General features: G+C 34.7%; 1 protein-coding gene across 2 annotated transcripts in view; it reads left to right on the top strand.

The window, feature by feature from the left end:
* LOC114046962 (uncharacterized protein KIAA0355-like) overlaps positions 1-23,300 on the top strand; it is a 110,313-nt gene that overhangs the window by 59,758 nt on the left and 27,255 nt on the right. For both annotated transcript variants that reach the window (XM_027867617.1, XM_027867618.1), the window contains 4 exons: positions 17,937-18,143; positions 20,012-20,152; positions 20,363-20,458; positions 20,580-20,741. In XM_027867617.1, coding sequence (XP_027723418.1) covers positions 17,937-18,143; positions 20,012-20,152; positions 20,363-20,458; positions 20,580-20,741 — 606 coding nt within the window. The remainder of the gene's footprint in view (positions 1-17,936; positions 18,144-20,011; positions 20,153-20,362; positions 20,459-20,579; positions 20,742-23,300) is intronic.

The raw sequence follows: 23,300 nt of genomic DNA, 5'->3' as shown, positions 1-23,300 counted from the left end.
CTTTTTAGTCCTTTAGTCCTTAGCATGTTGTTTGGCACTTCGTAAATGTTCATTGACTGTTCTCCTAGTTGTTCCCTATGCCTGGAAGGTACTTCTTTACCTCCTGCCTTAACAAATATTTGCTGACTTAACTGATCTGAGTTCACGTTCTGGCTCTGACACTCACTGAGTTGCTGAATTTTCATTTTCTTCATCTGTAAAAAGCGAATAATAATTCTTATACAACCCATTTCACAGAGTTGTTCAATTAACAGGCATTTATTAAGCATCCACTGTGTACCAGGTGCAGTGCCAGGTGTTCGATATATAAAGACAAAAATAAGAGTTTGCCCTCAGGAGCATAGTGTAGGCATATTAGTAAATGTAAATCTATACAAAATAAATAAAAAGTAATTTTGGGGTAACATTAGCAGCTAGGAGATCAGGGAAGGCCTTATATAGCAGCAGACATTTCAGCTGAGCTTTGGCAGGAATTAGGATTCTAAAGTCTGGAATTAAGTAGGGTGTGTGTGCTTTCTAGCTTTGTGGGGCTCACTGAGGATAGCTGTGCACTATGACAGGAGATGGTATGGGATGTGTGAGGAACAGCAAGTGGACCAGTTTGGCTAGAACATAGAGTCCTTAAAAGGAAATAATATATTATTCCTAGAAAGGTAGCTTTTGAGTCACAATGTGGATGGTTTTAAATGCAAACATAGGAATTTGAATTTTACTCCAGAGACATTAGGGAATCTCTGGAAATTTTATTTTTCTTTTTAGTAGAGTAGAAATGTGGTTAAGACCTGCACTTTTGGAATAGCACTTTGTTGTGAGGAAAACATTTTGCTTTCTTTTGAATTAAGACTTGTAGAAATGTGAACTGCAATTATTATTATTTATGTTTATTAAAGGAACTTAAAGATCACAAATATCAAAGATATTTAATCTGATTATTTCTAATGTAAGCAAATTAATTTTGAAAAAAAAATTTTAGTATGAAAATCAGTCCAATCTAAATATTTGAGTTTAAAACTACCTTGATGGTTTAGAATTTTGGCTTTCTGTTAAAGAAAAAAGAGGCTTATAGATTTAGGATCTTCATTTTTTTGGGCAAAGTGAATGAAAGGGAACAAGCTTACTGTGAGTGAGGGAATGGAAAAAACAGAAGGTTAGAAACTTTTGCTTAATGAATGGAACTTCTGAGTTCAGGATTTTGGAGGTAATACAGTTCCTTAGTGAATGGTAAGGGCTAAAGTGTGGTGTGTGGCTGTAATGGTATGGAAGTTGAGGTTAAGAAATTGTACACTGAGAATATTTGAGGGGTCATCAAAGTTGTCTCTCTGTGAATTCCATTCTTGCATCTCCATCCAGCTGCCTAGTGGACACCTACAGGACTAGATGTCCTGTAGACATCTTAAATTCATCGTGTCCCAAAATAAAAACATTATCTTTACCTCCCAAACCTCCCCTCTTCCTGACTTTCCTGTTACTGTTGAAGGCACCACCATCCTCCCAGTTACCTAGGCTCCCATCATACATGTCACGATCAATTCCAATGATCAACTTCGAATTCTGTCTCTCATGTGTTGCCAAGGGCTATCAATTTCCCCTTCATAACATCTCTTACATATGGCCTTCTGTCCTCTGACACTGTGATCCAGTGACACTGGCCTCCTTACTATTCCTCACACAAGGAACTCCTTATCCTGTTGTTTTTCAGTCGTTTTCAGTTTGTGTCTGATTCTTTGTGATCCCATTTGTTTTTTTTACATCATCTTCTATTTGTTTTTGTTTTTGTTTTTTTGTTTCTTGGGTGAGGCAGTCAGGGTTAAGTGACTTGCCCAGGGTCACACAGCTAGTAATTGCTTCTGAGGCCGGGTTTGAACTCAGGTCCTCCTGACACCAAGGCCAGTGCTGTATTCACTGTGCCACCTAGCTGCCCCCTGGGGGTTTTCTTGGCAAAGATACTGGAGTGGTTTGCCATTTCCTTCTCCAGGCCATTTCACAGATGAGGAAAGTGAGATGAACAGGGTTAAGTGACTTGACTTGCCCAGGATGACACAGTTAGTAAGCATCTAAGGCCAGATTTGAACTCAGGAAGATGAGTCTTCCTGACTCCAGGCCCAGAACTCTATCCACTGCACCACCTAGCTGCCCTTTATTCTGACTCCATTTCCTGACTCTAGGTATTTTCACCAGCTGTCCTTTATCCCGGAATCCTCTTTCCTCTCCTCTGCCTCCTGGCTTCTTTCAAGTCCCAGGTAAAATCTCACCTTCTGTAAGAAGCTTTTCCCAGTCCCCCTAAATTACGGTCCCTTTCTGCTGTTGATTATTTCTAGTTTGTCCTGTTTCTAGCATTTGTTTGTTTGTTTATTTATTCTCCTCTTTTAGACTTTGAACTCCTTGAAAGTAGAGACTGTCTTTTGCCATTCTTTGTGATCCCTAGCACTTAGCACAGTACATGGCACATAATAAATGTTCATTGACTGAATGAAGGCTCCTAGTTGTTCACTATTTCTAGAATGCACTTCTTCCTCACATCCTCTTCAGAATATTCATCTTCAAAATTTACCTCAGGCTCCTACTCCCTCATAAAACTTTCCTATTCCTTCAGTTGTTAATATTTTCTTATTTCAAATTGCCATGTATTTAATGTTGTATTTCTTTTGCTGCCCTCCAACTGTCTCCAGCTTCATCTAGCTCTTTAAGATCAGAGACTGTTTTGTTCTTGTTTTAGTATTCCCTATGGTATTTTGTATTCCTGTTTGCCTTGCATAGAGTAGGCACTTAGTGAATGTTTGTGGAATTGAATTGAATTGACAAAGATCATATAGTTAATAAGTAGCAGAATAAGCAGAATAGGAATCTAAATTCAGATACCCTCATTTCTGACCCAAAATTTCTTTTTAAAATTATTTATCTAAATTATCAAGCATTTTTTCTCTCTCCTTCCCCTGCCATCTCCCACTCCACTCCCCAGAACATAAAGAATAAACACAGATAAGTAAAACACACTCCCCCATTGAATGTGTCCACAAATATATCTCTTTCTTCATATTAGTTCATCACCTCTCTGTCGTGATGTAGGCAGCATTCTTCATCATCATTCATTCCTCTTCTGCTTCTGCTTCTAACTCTCTAGACTTTGACACCATGTCTCTGCTGCCTTTGCACCCTTGAAGTTCCCTATGTTTTTGTGATGTTCTCACCTTTGAACATTCCTCTGTCTGGATGCTTTTCTTCTGTTGGTTCCAATTTGAGGAGGGGTCTGGGCCAGTCATTATTACTTCCTCTTTGCTTTTGAGTCTTTAGACAACTTAGACCACTGTGTGCTGTCCTGTGTAAACCCCGCCCCCCAACCTTTTCAGCTCACTTTTATGTTATATATCCTTATTAGAATGTAGTGTCCTTGAGGTTAGGGGGTCAGTCTTATATTTGTATTATCAGCGCTTAGTGCTGTGCTTGGCACATAGTAAACACTTAATAAATATTTGTTGACTGGAATGAACAGCCCTCTGGAAGCATAGTTGATCATTGCATCGATTAGAGTTCTTAAGCTTTTCAGAATTGTTCATTTTTATAAGCATTGAGGTTGTAGTATAAATTGCCTGGTTCTGCTCATTTCACTTTGCATCAGTTCATACAAGTTTTCTTAGGTTTCTCTGACTCTCCACATTTGTTATAACACAATAGTATTACATTATGTTATTATACTATAATTTATTCAATCATTCTCTGGTTGATAGGCACCCCTTAGTTTTCAATTTGTTACTACTACAAAAAGATACACTATAAATATTTTTGTGCATGTAAGACCTTTTCTACTTTGATCTTTTTGGGGTATAGAATTACTTGTAGAATCACTAGGTCAAAGAGCATGTATAGTTTAGTTACTTTTTTGTGTCTACTTCCAAATTATTTTCTAGAATGTACCCCTTCTATTATACTGTGTTGCTCTATAATTCATAGGGCTTTATACATTTGTGGGCAGAGATTTGTCAGTTTGTTATTTAATCAGTAATGAACTTTTAATAAAATGTAATAACAAATAGCTGTAATGAAAATATAATTTTAATTCATTTTACATTTTAAATATCATTGTAACAAATAATCATTTACTCCCACCCACTTCCTTCCGTTATTATTATCCATTCATCACTGGTTTTGTGTCTGTATTTTCTCTGTATACTGACTTTTCTTTTTGAATTCTTTATTTGCATTATTTCAGGCATATTTCTCCCTTCCTTTCTCAGTATTCTGTTAAATTGATATATTGGTTTGTTCAGCCATTTTCTAGTTGTTAGGTTGGGTATTTTTTAGCTTTTTGCAATTTCAAATGTTGCTAGAAATGTCTTTGAAAATAACTGTTTCTTCCTTTTTATACTGGTCTCAGGTTATAATGCCAATGATGGCTTACTGTCAGACTATGAACAAATGATAAATGAATGAAAAAACATTTATTAAGCACTTTCTATATTTTAGTTACTGTTGTAAATGCTGAGGATACAGATATGAAAGAGAGACAGTACCTGTGTTCAAGAGGTTTGATTCTAACAGGAAGAGGCAACATATATGTAGGGAATGTGACCAAAGGGTGAAGTCACAGGGATTTTTAATGGCAATGGAGTAATAGACCTTTTCCAGAAACAGTGGCAGAATAGTGGTATTGGTTTGATTATTGTTTATAAAGCAAGATGGTCAAGTGGCCTGGACAGTTTATGTATAGTGTTTTCTAACCAACAGCCCAGCCCTAGGGCAGGAAAGGGATATTCCCTTCTGGATTAATAGAAAGAAATATATGTGTTGTATCAGTTTCTCCACAACCAAATCATTATTGAGTTTTGTCCCTTTTTTTGAAGTTGGAGAGTGTTACATCTTGGGGCTTTCAATTCAGAGATTCTTGCCTCCAGACAGCATCTTGAGTATCCTAAGTGTTTCTGTGACTAGTCATTTTTGTGACTCTCATTAGGCAGATATATAATATACATATTTGTTTATTGAGAAAACTTTATTTTTTTTTTGTATGTGTGTGTGGGGAAGAAAAATGTAATTCAGTGGATGGCAGTGTTTTCCTACAGTAATACAGATGTAAGTATCTTGGTGACTTTTTAACCTTATTGGATGACATTTTATAGTTTTGATTTTCAAAAAGAAGTTAAGATTTATAACAGAAAATCTAGTTTAAAAACAAAATCTCTGCACTTTTGTTCAGCTTAGTACCTTAAATTGAAGATAGGCTGCCCAGTTCTCACATACCTACTTTAATGAAACCTTAAAATTCTGCCAGACCAAATAATGATCAAGAAATCCAATGAAAAATTATGGTAATTTCTTTCCAGAACTGCATGAAAAGCCAACCAAGCTTCCAACCCCACCCATCGCAAAGCTAGTGCTAGTACTACCCTGCAGAAACAAAGACTTTCAGGAGCCATGTGCTGAAGCAGCAAGAGTAGAGAACTCCCCTAAGAAAGGCCTGAATTTTGGGAACCTTGAAAACACAGAGGATTAGTAGCAGCAAGCAACCTATATGATACCAACCCTCAAGGCCACAGTACTCAGACTGCAATACCTCATGTCGAGGGCCGCTAGGGTCCCCCAAACTCTTTTGAGAAACCAAAACAGGATTCTAAAGATCTAAACCATAGAGGTAGAGGTCAGGACAAGAATCCAGAAGATTCAGTGCCAGACCACTCTACCTAAGAAATGCAGCAAGGGTGGACCCTTCCCTTGGCACAAAACCTCAGTTCAGAAACTAAAGATGAAGAAATAAGTAAATCAAATAAAACAATATCCAGCATTGAAAATTATTGAAAATCTGTAGACTCAAAGGAAAAATGGATTTTCTACAAGGACTATAATGAATACCTAGCATACATGAAACAAGAGATATATGAAATAAAAGTTCTTGAGAAAAGAGTTGGAAGGAGAATAAATAGCTTAGAAGAAATAAATAGTGGTAAGCCTTACTTAGAAAATGGAATCCCTGAAAATTTGAATATACCAAATAGGAATTACTGATTTTGCAAATCAGATTCAAATCAAAAGATTGAAAAAACTGGAAGAAAATATAAAACATCTGGTATCAAAAACAACTGACATGGAATACAGGTCAAGGAGAGATTTTTAGAATCCCTGAAAATAATGATTTTTTTTAAGCCTGTATACTCTCTTTCAAGAAATCATAAATAAAAAGTGCCCAGGTTTATTAAACCCAACGTGCAAAGTAAAGATAGAAAAAAAGCAACAATCACTTCCTAAAAGGAGATGTCCCAGGAATATCATAGCCAAAATTCAGAACTTCCATGTCAAAGAAAAAATTTTGTTAAGCATCCAAAAAGAAGGGGTTTAAGTACTTTAGGCACTACAGTCAGGATCACGTAAGACCTAGAGCTTCTCCTAAAAACCACACAGACCTTAGACTACAACAAACCTGCACAACTTGGCAGGTGGTAGGGGCCAAAATTAAAATAGGCTAAACTTCTTTGGGCCTCAGGTTAGACTAGAGATAGGCTGATGATGGTTGGTTGTTGTGGATCACATGTGACAAATAGGAGGAAGTGTGCAGTGTCAACCCTACATTTTTTGCTGGCCATCCAAAATTCTTTGGTGGGGCTGTAAGCAGTCCATGGGCCATATGTTGTGCAGGTCTAGACTACACTATACCAAAAGGTTTACAACCAAGAATAACTTACCCTGCATAGCTGAGTGTAATCCTGTAGGGGTGAAAGTGTATTTTTAATGGACTTCCAAATATTTTTGATGAAAATACAGGATTTGAATAGGAATTTTTTCTAATTTTTAAATTTATTTATTTTTAGTTTTCAACATTCACTTCTATAAGCTTTTGAGTTTTAAATTTTCTTTGTCTCTCTCCCCTCCCCCTTTCCCAAGGTGGCGTGCAATCTGATATAGGGTCTACATATGCATTCTTATTAAACATATTTTCACATTAGTCATGTTGTAAAGAAGAATTAGAACGAATGGGAGGAGCCACGAGAAAGAAGAAACAAAACAAAAACAAAAAAAAGAGCAAATAGTATGCCTTGATCTGCATTCAGACTCCATAGTTCTTTCTCTGCATGTGGATAGCATGGAAACATCATGAGTCTTTTGAAGTTGTCTTGGATTCTTGTAATGCTGAGTTCTGTCAAAGTCAGTCATCACACAACGTGGCTGTTACTGTGTACAATGTTCTCTTGGTTCTGCTCACTTCACTCACAGCATCAGTTCATATAAGTCTTTCCAGGTTTTTCTGAAGTTTGCCTGCTCATCGTTTCTTATAGCACATTAATATTTCATTACATTCATATACCACAACTTCTTCAGCCATTCCCCAATCGATACGCATCCCTTCAATTTCTAATTCTTGACTACCACAAAAAGAACTGCTATAAATATTTTTGTACATGTAGGTCTTTTTGCAATTTTTTATCTTTTTGGGATACAGCCCTAGAAGTGGTATTTCTGGATCAAAGGGTATGTACATTTTTATAGCCCTTTGGGCATAGTTCCAAATTGCTCTCCAGAATGGTTGGAGAAGTTCACAACTCCACTGACAATGCATTAGTGTTTCAGTTTTCCCACATTTTCTCCAGTATTTATAATTTTCCTGTTTTTGTCATGTTAGCCAATCTGATAAGTGTGATGTGGTATGAGTAAGAATTTTGAAGTTCAAATACAGGAGTCTAGAGAAACCTTGAAAGGAAAATTTATTTGAGGGACGGTATGATGATGTAGTGCTAACATTCCAGTAGCAGGGAAAGAAACAAATTCATCTTCAGAAACTTTATATCATCAGAAGGTATTTGGTAGTTAAAAGAAAAAAAGAAAAACAGGTCCTAGGAGAGGATTGATTTTGTTCTGAGGATCAGAAGAGGAGAAAGAGAATGGAGAGTAAAAGGAGTAAATTTTAGTGTAGAAAGTAGGAAGATGAGAGTGGAACTTACTACTTCTCATAACTGATGTATGTCAAGGAATATACAAACGTGGAAGGTCTGGGAACATTGGACAGCAGATGAACCTCACTCTTATCTGAAGCAAAGGAGGTTTGAACACTCGTAGACACACACACACACATACACACAGGTATAGACATATATCAAACTATACAGGGAAGCAAGTGGGGATAGGGAGGTAATATTAAGAGGAACTTCCTAATCCTGAAGAAAAAATTAAAAGGGGCCTGGGGAGAACTGAATTAAAATCTAAAAGGAGGCATTAGCTTTCCTCTTAGACAATTGGGGAATAACTGAACAAATTGTCAAATACGAATATAAAGGATTATTGTGCCATAAGAAATAGTGAATGAGGCTGTTTTAGAGAACCCTGAGTAATATGAACTGAATGAAGCAAAAGAAAGTAAGCAATGAGAATCCATTTATACAAGGACAATAATATTGTAAAGAAAAACTTAGAAAAACTTAAGAAATTTGATCAAGGCATTGACCAACTAGGTCTTCAGAGGACCCACCAAAAAAAAAATCCCCCTACCCTTTCTTATTTTTTATTTTGGGGAGACAAGAGGGGAGGGAAGAGGAGTTAGCAATAATGTTGCAAAAAAAGGGGAAGCATTCTAACTTTTTGTAAGTTCACAGAAGAAAACAGATAAAGTTTAGCAAAAAGTACAGACAAGAACAATTTTGAATGTAACATGCAGAACTCATTACATACTTTTTTTTGGGGGGGGGGCTGAAGCAGTTGAGGTTAAGTGCCTTGCCCAGGGTCACACTGCTAGTAACTGTCAAGTGTCTGAGGCCAGATTTGAACTCAGGTCCTCCTGACTCCAGGATTGGAGTTCTATCCACTGTACAACCTAGCAACCCCTTATATGCTTTTCAAACAGTAAGCAGTGTATATGGAAGTGCTCATTTTTGGGTGTTTAAGTTAAAAAAAAAAAACTTAAAAAGAAATCAGTGCAGAAATCAGTGTAGAAATGGTGCCCAAAAACAACCCATCAACCAAAGGCTGATCTAATTGTTGTACTTTAAAAAACCCCCCACAATAAATTAGCATTGTTTGGATAAGGAAAAAATAAAATAAAATTTCCTTAGACTACTTTAATTAGCAGGAAGTCAAATTGTTCTACTGTAAAGTATGCAAATATTTGAAATGTTAGTTTAGAACATCAGAGTAGCCTTAACTAGTGCTTACCCTTTGTAATCTAATTTTCATAAAGCATTTCCTTAATGCAGAAAGAAATTATATTCTTCATTTGTCTAGGGAAAATATTCAAATATTTTTATAAGCCATCTTGTCAAAAAGAGCTGTAATGTGTTGGTAAGATGCAGACAATTATATAATACTGGAATAATAAAATAATTTTCATGAGGTTTTAATGAAAAATCTTTCACTGGTGCAAAGTTTGAATAGCTACTGTGGGGAAACCCGGTTTTGAAGTTTGTAAGCAAAGACTGAAGAGAAGGAAATGATTTAATTATATTGGAATTTTCAGTGAAAGCAGCCAGTCTGAATTTGTGTCATTCCAGTGGCTTAACTCCTTAGAATGCTCCCCTCCTCAACAAAACAAAACGAAACAGAGTATCCAAAAAGTTTCCTAAAATATTTGGTAAAGCTGTATGCAAAACTGTTTACTTGAAAAAATCTTCACAAAAGAATGCCTACATCTTGTGAAAAGTAAAGAACAAATACTATATTTACAGTTTCAAATATATTTGAGGCTAACAATAAAAATAATAGCTGATGTATGAGTTTTAAGGGTTGCAAAACATAATCATCTCATTTGAGCCTCACAAACCACCTTATGAGGTGGGTTCTATGCTTTGTATGCACATGTAATTTTAAGAGAAGATTTCATTTTAGGTATTATGTTGTTTTTTTTTTTCCAGGAGGTACTTTTGATTTATTTCATTTTTATGATTGTTCCTTCCACTGATTCAGATTCCAACTCCTTCCTTTGAAAATGTATACTCAAATGTTCAAATGAATCTGTGATCTATTATTAATGTGGTGTTTCCACAACTCAGATCCCAATCTAGCCATGCCTGTTCATTGCCTGTGATTCATTTTATGCTACTCTTCTTTGTTCCCTTTCATAAATTCTCCATAAGGGCAACCCAGCATATTAGGGGAATGTTCCTAGCTTTCTTTTAACATCATAAAGATACCAGTGTAATACATGGACTGTCTGTCTCTTACCCCTTGCTCTCTCCTTGTCACCAGTTTATTTGTATTAGTCACTTAAAACTTTGTTGAGTGACATCTTTTAATGATATATTTCTCCTTCATGGTTCCTGCTCTGCATTATATTGCAGCTTACTCACATCTACCATGTTTCTATCCATTGCTCTTTGAGCAATTTGCGTATCTTTGGAAAATACAGGTTTTTTCTTTAAAAAATTTTTTTTACATTTCAGTTTTATTTTCAGTCCCAAATTCTCTCCTTCACCCATTGAGAAGGCAATGATAACAAAACTCATTACAAATATAAGTATTTATACATATGCAAAACAAATTATAAATATATGTATATCTGTGTATAGTCATACAAAACAAATTCCTTTATTGGCCATATCCAAAAAATAATAAAGAAAGAAAGAAGGAAATATATATCAATTTATATTCTTGAGTCAGTTTGCTATCAGGAGGTATTTCAACATGAATCCTTTGGAATTATGGTTGGTCATTGTGTTGATCAGTTACTAAGTCCTTAAAAGTTGATTTTCTGTACAATATTGCTGTTCCTGCACAATTCATTCTCTCGGTTCTATTCATTTCACTTTGTTTTAGTTTATGCAAGTCTTCCTAGGCTTTTTTTTTTTTTTTTGGGCAATGGGGGTTAAGTGACTTGCACAGGGTCACACAGCTAGTAAGTGTCAAGTGTTTGGTCTGAGGCTGGATTTGAACTCAGGTCTTCCTGACCTCAGGGCCGGTGCTCTATCCACTGCACCACCTACCTGCCCCTCTTAGGTTTTTTTGAAACCCTTCCCTTCATCATTTCTTACAGCACAGTATTCTATCATATTCATATACTAGTTTCCAATTTTTTGCCACCACAAAAAGGGCTGCTATTAATATTTTTGTACATAGGGTCTTTTTCCTTTCTTTGATCCCTTTACGATATAGGTCTAGTAGCAGTGTTGCCTGGTCAGAAGGGATGCACAATTTAATAACTTTTTTTGGTGTGGTTTCAATTACTTTCCAGAAGAGCTGGTTGGATTAGCTCACAGCTCCACTTGTTGTGCATTATTGTACCTGTTTTCCCTATCCTCTTCAGTATTTGTCATTTTCCTTTTTTTTTTTAATCTTTGTCAATCTAATGGGTAGGAGGTGGAACCTCAGAATTGTTTTAATTTGCATTTCTCTAGTTGTTAGTAATTTAGAGCATTTTTTCATATGGCTTTTGATAGCTTTGATTTCTTCCTCTAAAAACTGCCTACTCATCTGTCAATTGGGGGCTGGTTTTTATTCTTGTAAATTTGACTATATGTACTATTTAACTGTATATTTTAAAAATAAAACCTTTATCAGAGAACCCTGCTGCAACTCCTCTCCTCTGTTTCCTGTTTTCTTATAATTTTAGCTGCATTAGTTTTTGTTTGTGTAAAAACTTTTTAATTTTATGTAATCAAAATTATCTGTTTTACTTTCTATGAACACCTCTCTCTTGTTTGGTCATGAACTCTTCCCTATCTGACTGGTTATTTCTTCTGTGCCCCTATATTACTTACGATGTCTAAATCATAGCCATTTTGAGCTTATCTTGGCATGTGGTATAAGATGTTAGTCTATCCCTTGTATCCCTTGATACTCTTGACCTTTTGTTCATTAGTATTATTTTTTATAGAGAAAAAAGGTCTATAAATAGTTTGATTGGTATGTCATTGGCTACATAAATTAATTTAAGTAGTATTATCATTTTTATTGTCTTGGCCTACCTGTAGGCAATTAATATTTCTTCAATTATTTAAACCTTTATTTGAGTGAATAATGTTTTCTATTATGTTCATATAGTTTCTGTTTGTGTCTTGTCAGATAGATTCCCAAGTATTTTATACTGTCTGTAGTTATTTAAAATGGAATTTCTTTCTTGTTCTCTTCCTGCTGGATTTCATTGATAATATACAGAAATGCTGATGATTTATTTGTGTGAGTTTATTTTATGTTATAACCTCATTGTGAAGTTAATTATTTCAATTAGTTTTTTAGTTAACCCTATTGTTCTGTAAGTAAACCATCATATCACCTGCATAGAGTAATGATTTTGTTTCCTTATCGCCTATGCTTATTTCTCTGTTAAGCCCCCTTCACACTTCATTTTCTTTTTCTTGTATAATCACTGTAGTTAGTACAGTATGGAATAGTAATGGTGATAATGGACATGCTTGCTTTTCCCCTCATCTTATTGGAAAAGTTTCTAACTTATTCCCATTACGGAGAATGCTTACTGTTGATTTTAGATATATGCTACTTATCCCATTTTAAGGAAAGCTCTGTTTATTTCTGTATTTTCCAGTGTTGTTGTTATTATTGTTTTAATAGGGATGGGTATTGTATTTTGTCAAAAGTTTTTTCTGTACCTATTGAAATAATCACATGATTTTTGTTGGTTTTGTTATTAATATGGCCAGTTATGCTGATAGTTTTCCTAATGTTGAACTGACTATGCATTCTAGGTAATTAAATTTGGGCTGGTCATATCATATATCCTTGTGATATATTGCTGTAGTTTCTTTGCTAGCATTTTATTTAAGATTTTTACATCAGTATTCATTAGGGAAATTAGTTTACAGTTTTATTTTTCTGCTTAGCTTCTCCTTGGTTTAGGTATCAAGACAAATATTTATGACAAAGAAAGAATTTGATAAGATTCCTTCATTACCATTTTTTCAAGCAGTTTATATAATATTGGAATGAATTATTCTTTAAATATTTGTTAAAAATTTATTTCTAAGTCTATCTGGCTTGGGGTATTTTTCCTTAGGAAGCTTGTTGAATTTCTTTTTCTGAAATAAGATTATTGAAGTATTTTATTTGCTTTTCTGTTAATCTTGGCAATTTGTATTTTTGAAAATATTAATTTTATTTAGGTTTTCAGCCTTATTTGTATGTAATTAGGAGAAATAGTTCCTAATAGTTGCTTTTATTTCACCTTCATTAGTTATGAATTTGCCTTTTTCATTTTTGATACTATGAATTTGGTTTTCTTTTTTAAAAATCAAATTAGCTAATGGTTTATCTGTGGTTTTTTTTTCTTAAAAAATCTGCTTCCAGTTTTGTTTGTTAATTCAGTGCATTTTTTCTTTCACTTTTGTTAATATCTCCTTTTATTTTTTATTTTTATTTTTTAGGATTTTTATTTTGAGGGACAGCTAGGTGGCTCAGTGAATAGAGCTCTGGCCTTGGAGTCAGGAGGACCTGAGGTCAAATCCGGTCTGAGACACTTAACACTTACTAGCTAGGTGACCCTGGGCAAGTCATGTAACCCCAATTGCCTCCCTAAAAAGCAAAAAAAAAATTTATTTTGATATTTAATTGGGACTTTTTAATCTGTTGGCTTTTTAATTTTTTTAATTGAATACCTACTTGATCTTATCTTTCTCTCTCTTTTCTTTTTTTTTTTTTTGGTGAGGCAATCAGGGTTAAGTGACTGTCACACAGCTAGTAAGTGTCAAGTGTCTGAGGTTGGATTTGAACTCGAGTCCTCCTGATTCCAAGGCCAGAGCTCTATCCACTGAACCTCCTACCTGCCCCTATCTTTCTCTCTTTTATTGATGAAAAATTTAAATATGTAAATTTTCCCAACTACTACTTTAGCTATATCCCACAAATTTTGTTACAATGTCTCATTTTTTTCATTTCCCTAGTGAAATTACGGATTGTTTCAGTGATTTGTTCTTTAATCCACCAATTCTTTAGTATTAAGTTATTTAGTTTCCAGTTAATTTTAATCAGTATTTCAAAGGCTCTTTATGGAATATAATTTTATTGCATTATCTTTGGTAAACATACATGTAATATTTTTCCTTTTCTTCATTTGTTTGTGAGGTTTTTATGCTCTAAAATGTGGTCAGTTTTTGTGAATTTGGCATACAGAACTAAGAAATTGCTATACTCTTTTCTAATCCCATTCAGTATTCTCTAAAGGTCCATCATAGCTAACTTTTTTTAATTTTATTCACTTCTTTAACTTTTTCTTGGTTTATTTTTTGATTTGATGTACCTAGGTTCAACAGAGATAAATTGAGGTCCCTTACTGTTATAGTTTTACTGTCTATTTCTTCCTGTAACTCACTTAATTTTTCCTTTAAGAATTTAGATACTATGCCATTGGATTTGCATTATGTTTAGTATTGCTATCCATTCATGATCTGTGATACCTTTTAGCAAAATGCATTTTTCCTGTTTATCTACTCTTAATTAGATCTGTTTTTGCCATTGCTGTGTTTAGGATTAGAATTACTGTCTCCATCTTTTTTTTACTTTTGCTAAAGTATAATAGATTCTATTCTAGCCCTTTATTTTAACTGTGTATACCTTTCTGTTTCAAATGTGTTTCTTATATACAGCATTTTCTTGGATTCTTGTTTTTAATCCATTGTGCTGTCTTCTATTTTATGGGTGAGTTCATCTCATTCACATTTATGATTGCTAACTGTTTTTTGCTCTCCATCCTATTTTCTTAGCTATCCTCCTCTTTTTTTCCTTTGCCCTCTCTTTTTAAAAGTCTGTTTTGCTTTTAATAAATCCCTTCCTTTAATTTACCTTCTCTCTTACTCCACCTTTTTCCTTTAACCCATTTCCTTCTTATTTGCCTATTGGATAAAATATATTTCTCTGTGTGTGTGTATATTTTTCTCCTTTTAACCAGTTCAGATGAGAATGAGGTTCGAGTGTCATCTGCTCTTTCCCCACTGCCCCCTCCCTGTTGTATAAATTCCTTTTTGTGCACTTTGTTTATGGGAGAAAATTTTGCCCATTTTTCCCCTCCCTTTCCCCATCTCCCAGTACATTCCTGTTTCCCACCCATTTCATTCTTTTGCAGTCATCCCAGCAAAACAATCACACGCAGGCCCTCTATCTAATTAAGACTCCCTCTGTGATAATAGTTGATGTTAAAGTTCTTAGGGCCTACATGTAATCATTTCCCGGTATAAAAATATAAACAGTTTTTCTTACTCATGTTAAAATTTTTATGCTTCTCTTGAATTCTGGGCTTTGTGTATATTACACTTTCTACTTAGCTTTGATCTTTTTATCAGGAATGCTTAGAAGGTCTGTATTTTGTTAAAGGTTCATTTTCTGCTGCCCCATAGAAATGGGTTCTTTTTGGTTGTAATCTAGATCCTTTGCCTCTGGAATATCATTCTGAGCCTACTCTGCTTCTTTGTGGTGGTGGCTCCTAAAGCTTCTGTGATTCTGATTGTGCCTCCTTGGTATTTGAATTCTTTCCATATGATTACTTTCTTTTTTGTTGTTGTTGTTAATATTTATTTTGTTTATTTATTAATTTTTTGTTAAATTTTGAGTTCCAAGCTGTCTCCCTTCCTTTCTCCTAACCACACACTAGAGAAGGCCAACATTTGACATAGACATATAGGTGAAACCATGCAATAGATAACTTCCATATATCAGTTCTTCTCTGGAGGTGGATAGCATCTTCCTTCAAAGGATCTTTGTAGTTGATATGAATATTCATATACCTCCACTCTTTAGCCTGAACTTCTTCCTCCTAGACTTTTTTCCTCTTATTTCCCTTTATAGTTAGCATCCTAAGGTGCCCATCAAATGTAGAATGACTGAACAGTTATGATATATAAATGTAATGGAATGTTATTGCATAATAAAAAATTATAAAAGGGATGAATTAAGAGAAACCTGAGAGGACCCGTATGAACTGAGTGAGAGTAAAATGAGCAGAACAAGAAAAATAATTTATACAATGAGTGCATTGTTAAGGAAAACAACTGTGAAAGACTTGTTAGGAACTGTGATCAATGCACTGATCAGTCACGATTCTAGAAGATGAACGATGATTCGTGCTTCTCACTTCTTGACAGAGAAGTGCTGTACCAGAATTGCAGAAGGTGACATACATTTTCAGACACAACCAATGGTGTGGATTTGTTTTATTTAACTATACTTATTTGTTTTAAGAAAGGGCCTTATTGGGAGCTAGAGAGTGTGGGATATATATATATAGTGATAATGATCTAAAAATAAAGTAAAAAAAGAGAAGATCAGCTATGAACTATTTATTTATTTATTATATTTTAAAATTATATAGTACAGAGGCAATTATAAAGATATAATAAGTAATTTTGATTATATGAAAGGATCAGGGAAGAAGTGAATAAGTGTATAGCATCTATCATGTGCCAGACACTGTGCTAAGTAAGAGCTTTATAAATCTACAAAAAAAAACCTCATTTGATCCTCACAACAACCCTGTGAGGTATGTGCTGTTAATACCCCCATTTTACAATTTAGGAAATTTAGGCAGTTCGAGGTTAAATTACTTGTTCAGGGTCACACAGCTGTTAAGTGTTAAAAGCTAGATTTGAGCTCAGGTCAGCCTGACTCCAGGTCCAGTGCTGTATTCACTGGGCCACCTAACTGCCTCTGAAATTAAAAATTGGAAAGGTTTTACACAAACAAAATTAATGCATCTAGTGTAAGAGCTGAAGCAGTAGACTGGGGAAATACTTTGTATTAGATTAAGATAAGGGTTTGAGATCCAAGATATATAGACTATTAACAGAAATATGTAAGATTAAAAGTCATTCCCTAACAGATACATGGTCAAAGGACATGTACAAACAATTCTCAAAAGAATTGCAAATTATTAGCAACCATATGAAAGAATTCTCTGAGTCACTATTAATGAAATCCTAACAACCTCAAGGCTTGCCTTATATCCACCAAATTGACAAAATAGAAAAAAAGATGGAAACAGTCACTATTAGGTTGTTAAAACACAGGTACACTAATGCATTGTGGGTAGTTATACAATAATACGACCATTTTGAAAAGCAGTTTTTGCAGTTATGCAAATAAAGTGGCTAAAATCTCCATATCCTTTGACCCAAAGATTGTACTGTTAGGCATATACCCCAGGAAGTTTCATATACATCAAAATATTCATAGCAGCACTTTTGGGGTAACAAGGAACTGGGAAAAAGTAGTTGCCCATCAGTTGGGGAATGGCTAGACAAGTTGTGGAACATAAGTAGAATGGAATTTTGCTGTGCTGTAAGAAATAATGCATATGATGAATAAAGAGAAACATGGAAAGATTTTCATGAACTGATACACAATAAAATAAGCAGAGCCAAGAAAACAGTATACACAATGTTTACAACAGTGTAAGTAGAAAGAGAAGCCACAAAACAATCAGATGAATGTTGTAAATTAGGCAGTCAAGAAACATTTATTAAGCACCCACTGTATGCCAAATACTGGAGGAGGAAATGGAAAACCTCTCTAGTATCTTTGCCAAGAAAACTCCATGGACAGAAGTCCACAGGGTCACGAAGAGTCAGACACAACTGAAATGACTGAATAACAGATGTGCCAAATACTGTACTAAGCACTGGGAATGCAAATATGAATAGGGCAGTCCCTGTCCTAAAAAAGCTTATAGTCCAATGGGGGAAAATAACACACAAAGGGAATCTGAAAAGTGTGTGAAAGAGGAGAAGTAGAACTGGGGAAGAAGTAACTAGAGGGTTTAGGGGTTTAGTGCTATTTATTAGTTATATGATCTTGATCATGACACTTTCCCTCCATCCCCAAAAATTGGTTTTGTCTCAGGTGAAAATATTCCTAAGTATAAAAATACTTTCTAAAATCAGAAATAAGTATTTTCTGAGCATGTCTCAGTTTGGTTATCTAGTCCACTAATATCCCCTGTTTGTGTGAGAATAAGTAAAAATGAATTATACTGATTCAGAAACCAAGAACTCCAGAATCCCTGAAATGCACTTTTCCTTTTTTCACAGGTACTGGGCCGATGTTTCTTGACAGTGATGCAAGTTCATTTCCAGTTTTTGTCCCAGGCATTACAGAAGGTGCAGCCAGTGGCTCACTCCTGCTTTGCTGAAACAGTAGTGCAAGAAAGAAAGAATGTTACTGGCAATGGGAAAGCTTGCTTAAGTCCTACAACTGAACTGGAAGATGCATTAAGATCTTGGAGAGGGGCTGCAGAGGTAAAGCTGCCATTTAGAGGGAATTTTTTTACTTCTTACTGCCTGACTATGCTAAACATGAATTGTTCTGGTGCTCTGGGATATTTATCAATTTACCTTACAAAAGAGCTTTTATAAGTCACCATTCCAAGAAAGAGCTATTTATTTTGTTTGGACCTCATTTTTTTAGCATTTAAATTGTGATCTCCAGTAACCTTAATCTAGGGTTTCTTGATGAGTTCTTACATTGGAATAAAAAGTCCTTATTAGGAAATCAGTTGTAACTACAGGGTGAATAGATGGATTTTTTTGCACATGCCTCCTTTCACTATAGTTAAATCACATACTTTCTATTTAGGTCTTTAGCTATGTTTTTTCAATCAAGAAAGTCAGCAGACACTGACTGAATTCTAATTCCTGGAATTCTAATTTCAGGTATTATTCATCTTGACATCTACGTACTGTGACTTGTGAATGAGCTAGCATCCATACAGAATTTCCTCTTAAATGACTCTTAAGCTTATTTGATTTTATGATGTTCTTTTCTTTCCTGTATGGAGAAAATAATCTTTCCAAGGCAAGTTTATATTCCTAGGATTTGCTGCTTCTTATTTTCCTATACATTTGACAATTTCATATAATATTATATATCTTGAGTTGTACACTAATGAACTTGCAGCAAATAATTTGTGTATGTGTAGAATAATCACCTTTAATCATTTTGTAGCGTACTACCTCAAACATTTTATAATTGACTGAGAAACCTTTTCTCTGCTACATTGGTACTTTTGCTTGCCAGCATGTTAGTCATTTAACAGGAAATCCTGTGTGAATGCTAGCTGATACCAGCATCTATAGTGTATGGGACAATAAGTAAACTTCCTGTAGAATTAAAGTTCAAGAAGAAACTCCTGGCTTTATTTATTGAGTTAATAGTTTATAAAAGGAAAGTAGGTACTAAACCTTTGCCATATTGTCCTTCCTTAGGTCCATTCCATGAGATCACCTTCTGTGACTTATGTGTAAACATTCCTTTGCAAAGGACCTTTGGGTACTCCCTAACTTGCATGATTACCCTTATGGTCAATAGTAATTAATTTGAGTATTTTTCTGACTTTAGAATTTATTGTCAATATCTTTAACAGAAATTGATTTTTTTTTTCAGAAATTGATTTTTTTTCATTAAAACTGCTTGTTTTTTTCTCTCCACATTTCCATTTTAAATGGTATTTTATGATTTCCAGTAATAGTAAAATAGCTTGAGACCACTAAGTTATTGATGTCCAGGAAATTGTTCAGATCACTAAGTTACTAAAAATTAGCTAAATAAAAATCAATTAATTTCAGTGTGTTTAATCTCTAGTTATATTTCTTAAGGAGTCTCTGGAATATAAGTGGGTTTTTTAACTCCCACTGATTCTTAGAGAAATAGGAATTAACTTTTGATGAAGATCTACATATGAAATCTTCAATTTTTACCTTAATATGCATTCTTTCTTGTTTCTGTGGTAGGGAAATTAGAATTTTAGGTTACTTTGCAGTAGTACCCAACCCACACCCACTTACTTAGGGCATAATCCTAGACTGTCTCTTTAAAGGGGGGGGGGGGAGATTCCTTGCTTAAGCTGTGCTGCATATAAGCCTACATTTACATGAAGAACTAGCATTTCAACAGTGACTCTAAAAGGTGTTTCATTCCCTTCAAGATGTTTCATTGATGTAGACGTCTAAAAGTTTAGCTGGGGACATACTAGCAAATAAAAAAATCACTCCCTACTACTTTGTATTACTGCTTCTTTCAGTATTTCTTGCTTAATTTTAGTTTGATTGTTGATATTGGTTGGTATTAAAAACCATGTTTTGCTTACCTCTTGTTATTTTTGTTTAAGGCAACATCTAGACTGAGAGAGAGAGGCTGTGATGGCTGCTTAGCGGGAATTGAAGTTCAGCAGCTCTTCTGTTCACAGAGTGTGGCAATCCCTGAACACCAGCTTAAAGAACTGAATATGAAAATTGACAGTGCTTTGCAAGTTAGTTGTTTTCTTTCTTTTTTGAGGACTTAAAATATGGTTATCTCAGGTGAAGTTGTCATCCATAACTAGCTGAACTGTCTTAATATGAAATTGTAATAGAATATAGCTCAAATCTATAACTATATACCTATTAATATCTGTATTGGACTGTGTTATATGATTGTAATTTGCTATCAAATCATGATACATGAAAAAATCTTTTTTTAGGCATATAAAATAGCTCTGGAGAGCTTAGGCCACTGTGAATATGCAATGAAAGCTGGTTTCCACTTGAACCCAAAGGCAATTGAAGCAAGTTTGCAGGTAACCATTTTTTCTTTATGTAACTTCTTCACTCAGCAATGAAGGGGTTCCTGTTGACTGTGGCATCTTGCCTGGTCCATGTTGTATTGACTACATCTCATTGCTTGATATCTGTTTGAAGGGCTGCTGCAGTGAAGCCGAAGCTCAGCAGACGGGGCGGAGACAAACTCCATCACAACCTATCCAGTGTGAGCTCCCCACGGTCCCTGTCCAGATAGGATCACACTTTTTGAGAGGCATATCTTTTAATGAATCTGCAGCTGACAACCTGAAGTTAAAAACGGTAACTTTAGTTTAAATCCAAACAGCTTGAGTACAAGTTTTTAAATATATTTGATAGGAGTTTTTGTTCAGGAAACAAATAAAGGTTTAAGAAAGAAAATATATGGGAAGAAAGTCCAAGTTTCACTAAGCATAGTTAAATCTTATTGTAGATAACACTAGGTTAGCTTTAAACAAATGTCATTAATAAATGTAATAAATATAGGCATGCCCTGTGACCTAGCCATGTCACTGCCAGGCTTATAACCAAAAAAGAAGCCCCAAAATAGGAAAATATCCTATATGTACAAAAGCATTTACAACAGCTCTCTTTGTGGTGGCAAAAAAACTGGAAACTAGCAGGAACCCCATCAGTTGACGTGTGTGGATGTGATGAAATCCTATTTTGCTGTAAGAAAGGATGAAAATGATTATTTCAAGGAGACATGGAAAGACTTGCATGGACTAATGCAGAGTGAAGTGATCAGATTTATACTATATTTATACTATAATATATACTATATACTATAATATATAATATAATAATTATACTATCATATTAATAATATAGACATGAATAATTTGGAAGTCTTTTAGTGATGAAAAATGAGATGAGCAAAACCAGGAGAACAATTTATACGATGACAGCTTTGTAGACAAACAACTTTAAAGGCTTACAAACTATAATTGATGCAGTGATTGTCTGTGATTACAGAGGACCAATGATAAAACATACTGTCCACCTCCTTATAGAAAGGTGATGGATTTAGGATACATATATTTTTGTATACAACCAATTGAAGAATTTGTTTTGCTTAACTATGCATATTTCTTACAGTTTTTCCTTTTTTTTTATTCAATGGGATGAGAGGTGAGGTGGGAGGGAGAGAAGTAGATTTCTGTTAATTAAAAAACACTTAAAAATGGAGAGGTTGGAGGACTATAGGTTTAGAGTATTGCATATACTTTCAGTTGAGATCATTATTATTAAATTTGCTTAATTGTTTTATCTCATTACAAGAAAGCTCTCACAGGATGGGGATAATCTCAAAATGTTTGTAATGTAATGTTTGTAATGTAAAAACAAAATGTGTCAGTAATTTTTTTGGGGCGGGGGAATTTGAACATAGGTTCTTTGTTTATTTTTTCTTTTAAAATTTATTAATTTATTTTATTAATCAACAATCACTTCCATAAACTTTTGAGTTTTAAATTTTCCCCCCTCCCTCCCCAAGATGGTGCACAATCTGATATACATTCTTATTAAACATATTTTCACATTAGTGATGTTGTAAGGAAGAATTAGAACCAATAGGAGGAACCACCAGAAAGAGGAAACAAAACAAAACAGAAGAAAAAAAATAGCAAATAGTATGCTTCGATCTGCAGTCAAACTCCATAGTTCTTTCTTTGGATGTGGATAGCATTTTCCATCGTGAGACCTTTGGAGATATCTTAGACCCTTGCATTGCTGAGAAGGGCTAAGTCTATCAGTGTTAGTCACAGCACAACGTAGCTGTTACTGTATACAACATTCTCCTGGTTTTGCTCACTTCACTCAGTCCATGCAAGTGTTTCCAGGTTTTTCTGAAGTCTGCCTGCTCATCATTTCTTATAGCACAATAGTATTCCATTACATTCATATACCACAACTTGTTCAGCCATTCCCCAATTGATGGGCATCCCCTCAATTTCCAGTTCTTTGCCACCACAAAAAGAGCTGCTATAAATATTTTTGTCCATGTGGGTCCTTTTCCCATTTGTATGATCTCTTTGGGATATAGCCCTAGAAGTGGTATTGCTGGGTCAAAGAGTATGCACATTTTTATAGCCTTTTGGGCATAGTTTCAAATTGCTGTCCAAAATGGATGGATCATTTCACAACTCCACCAACAATGCATTAGTGTTCCAATTTTCCCACATCTTCTCCAACATATATCATTTTCCTGTTTTGTCATGTTGGCCAATCTGATAGGTGTGATGTGCTACCTCAGAGTTGTTTTGATTTGCATTTCTCTAATCAGAGATTTAGAGCATTTTTTCTTTTTTCTTTTTTTTTTTAGAGCATTTTTTCATATGACTATAGATGGCTTTGCCTTCTTCATCTGAGAACTGTCTGTTCATATCCTTTATCTCCATTTATCAATTGGAGAGTGACTTGTATTCTTATAAATTTGATTTAGTCAGTAAAATTTTTTGAAAATATAAGTATGCACACATTTTAATTACTTCATAAATTTAACATAACACGATCATTACAAACTTCCATTTAAGTTTTCCCCTAATTGCCTCATCAGAATTTGGAGGTAGCTTTGGATTCTTGCAGGCTTTTCCAGTGGAGTATAAACTCTGGCAAGTTCTACCAAGCTGGAAAGTGTTCAAACTGGGAATGCGTAATAGAATTTGTATCTGTCATACAAGGACCAATTTATCAGAGAGGGACTTTACTAAGTAATGAATTTTTGGGGTTGGGGGCAGGGAGAGTGAGGAGGGAGAAAAAGCAACACAAGAAGCAGTCACAAAATAATTACAATTTTCTTTCTTTCTTTCTTTCTTTCTTTCTTTCTTTCTTTCTTTCTTT

The sequence above is a fragment of the Vombatus ursinus genome, unplaced genomic scaffold, assembly GCF_900497805.2.
Source record: "Vombatus ursinus unplaced genomic scaffold, bare-nosed wombat genome assembly UNPS02014786.1, whole genome shotgun sequence".
Lineage (NCBI taxonomy): Eukaryota > Metazoa > Chordata > Mammalia > Diprotodontia > Vombatidae > Vombatus > Vombatus ursinus.
The sequence above is the reverse complement of the archived record's forward strand: the minus strand, read 5'-3'. Positions and strand labels throughout refer to the sequence as shown.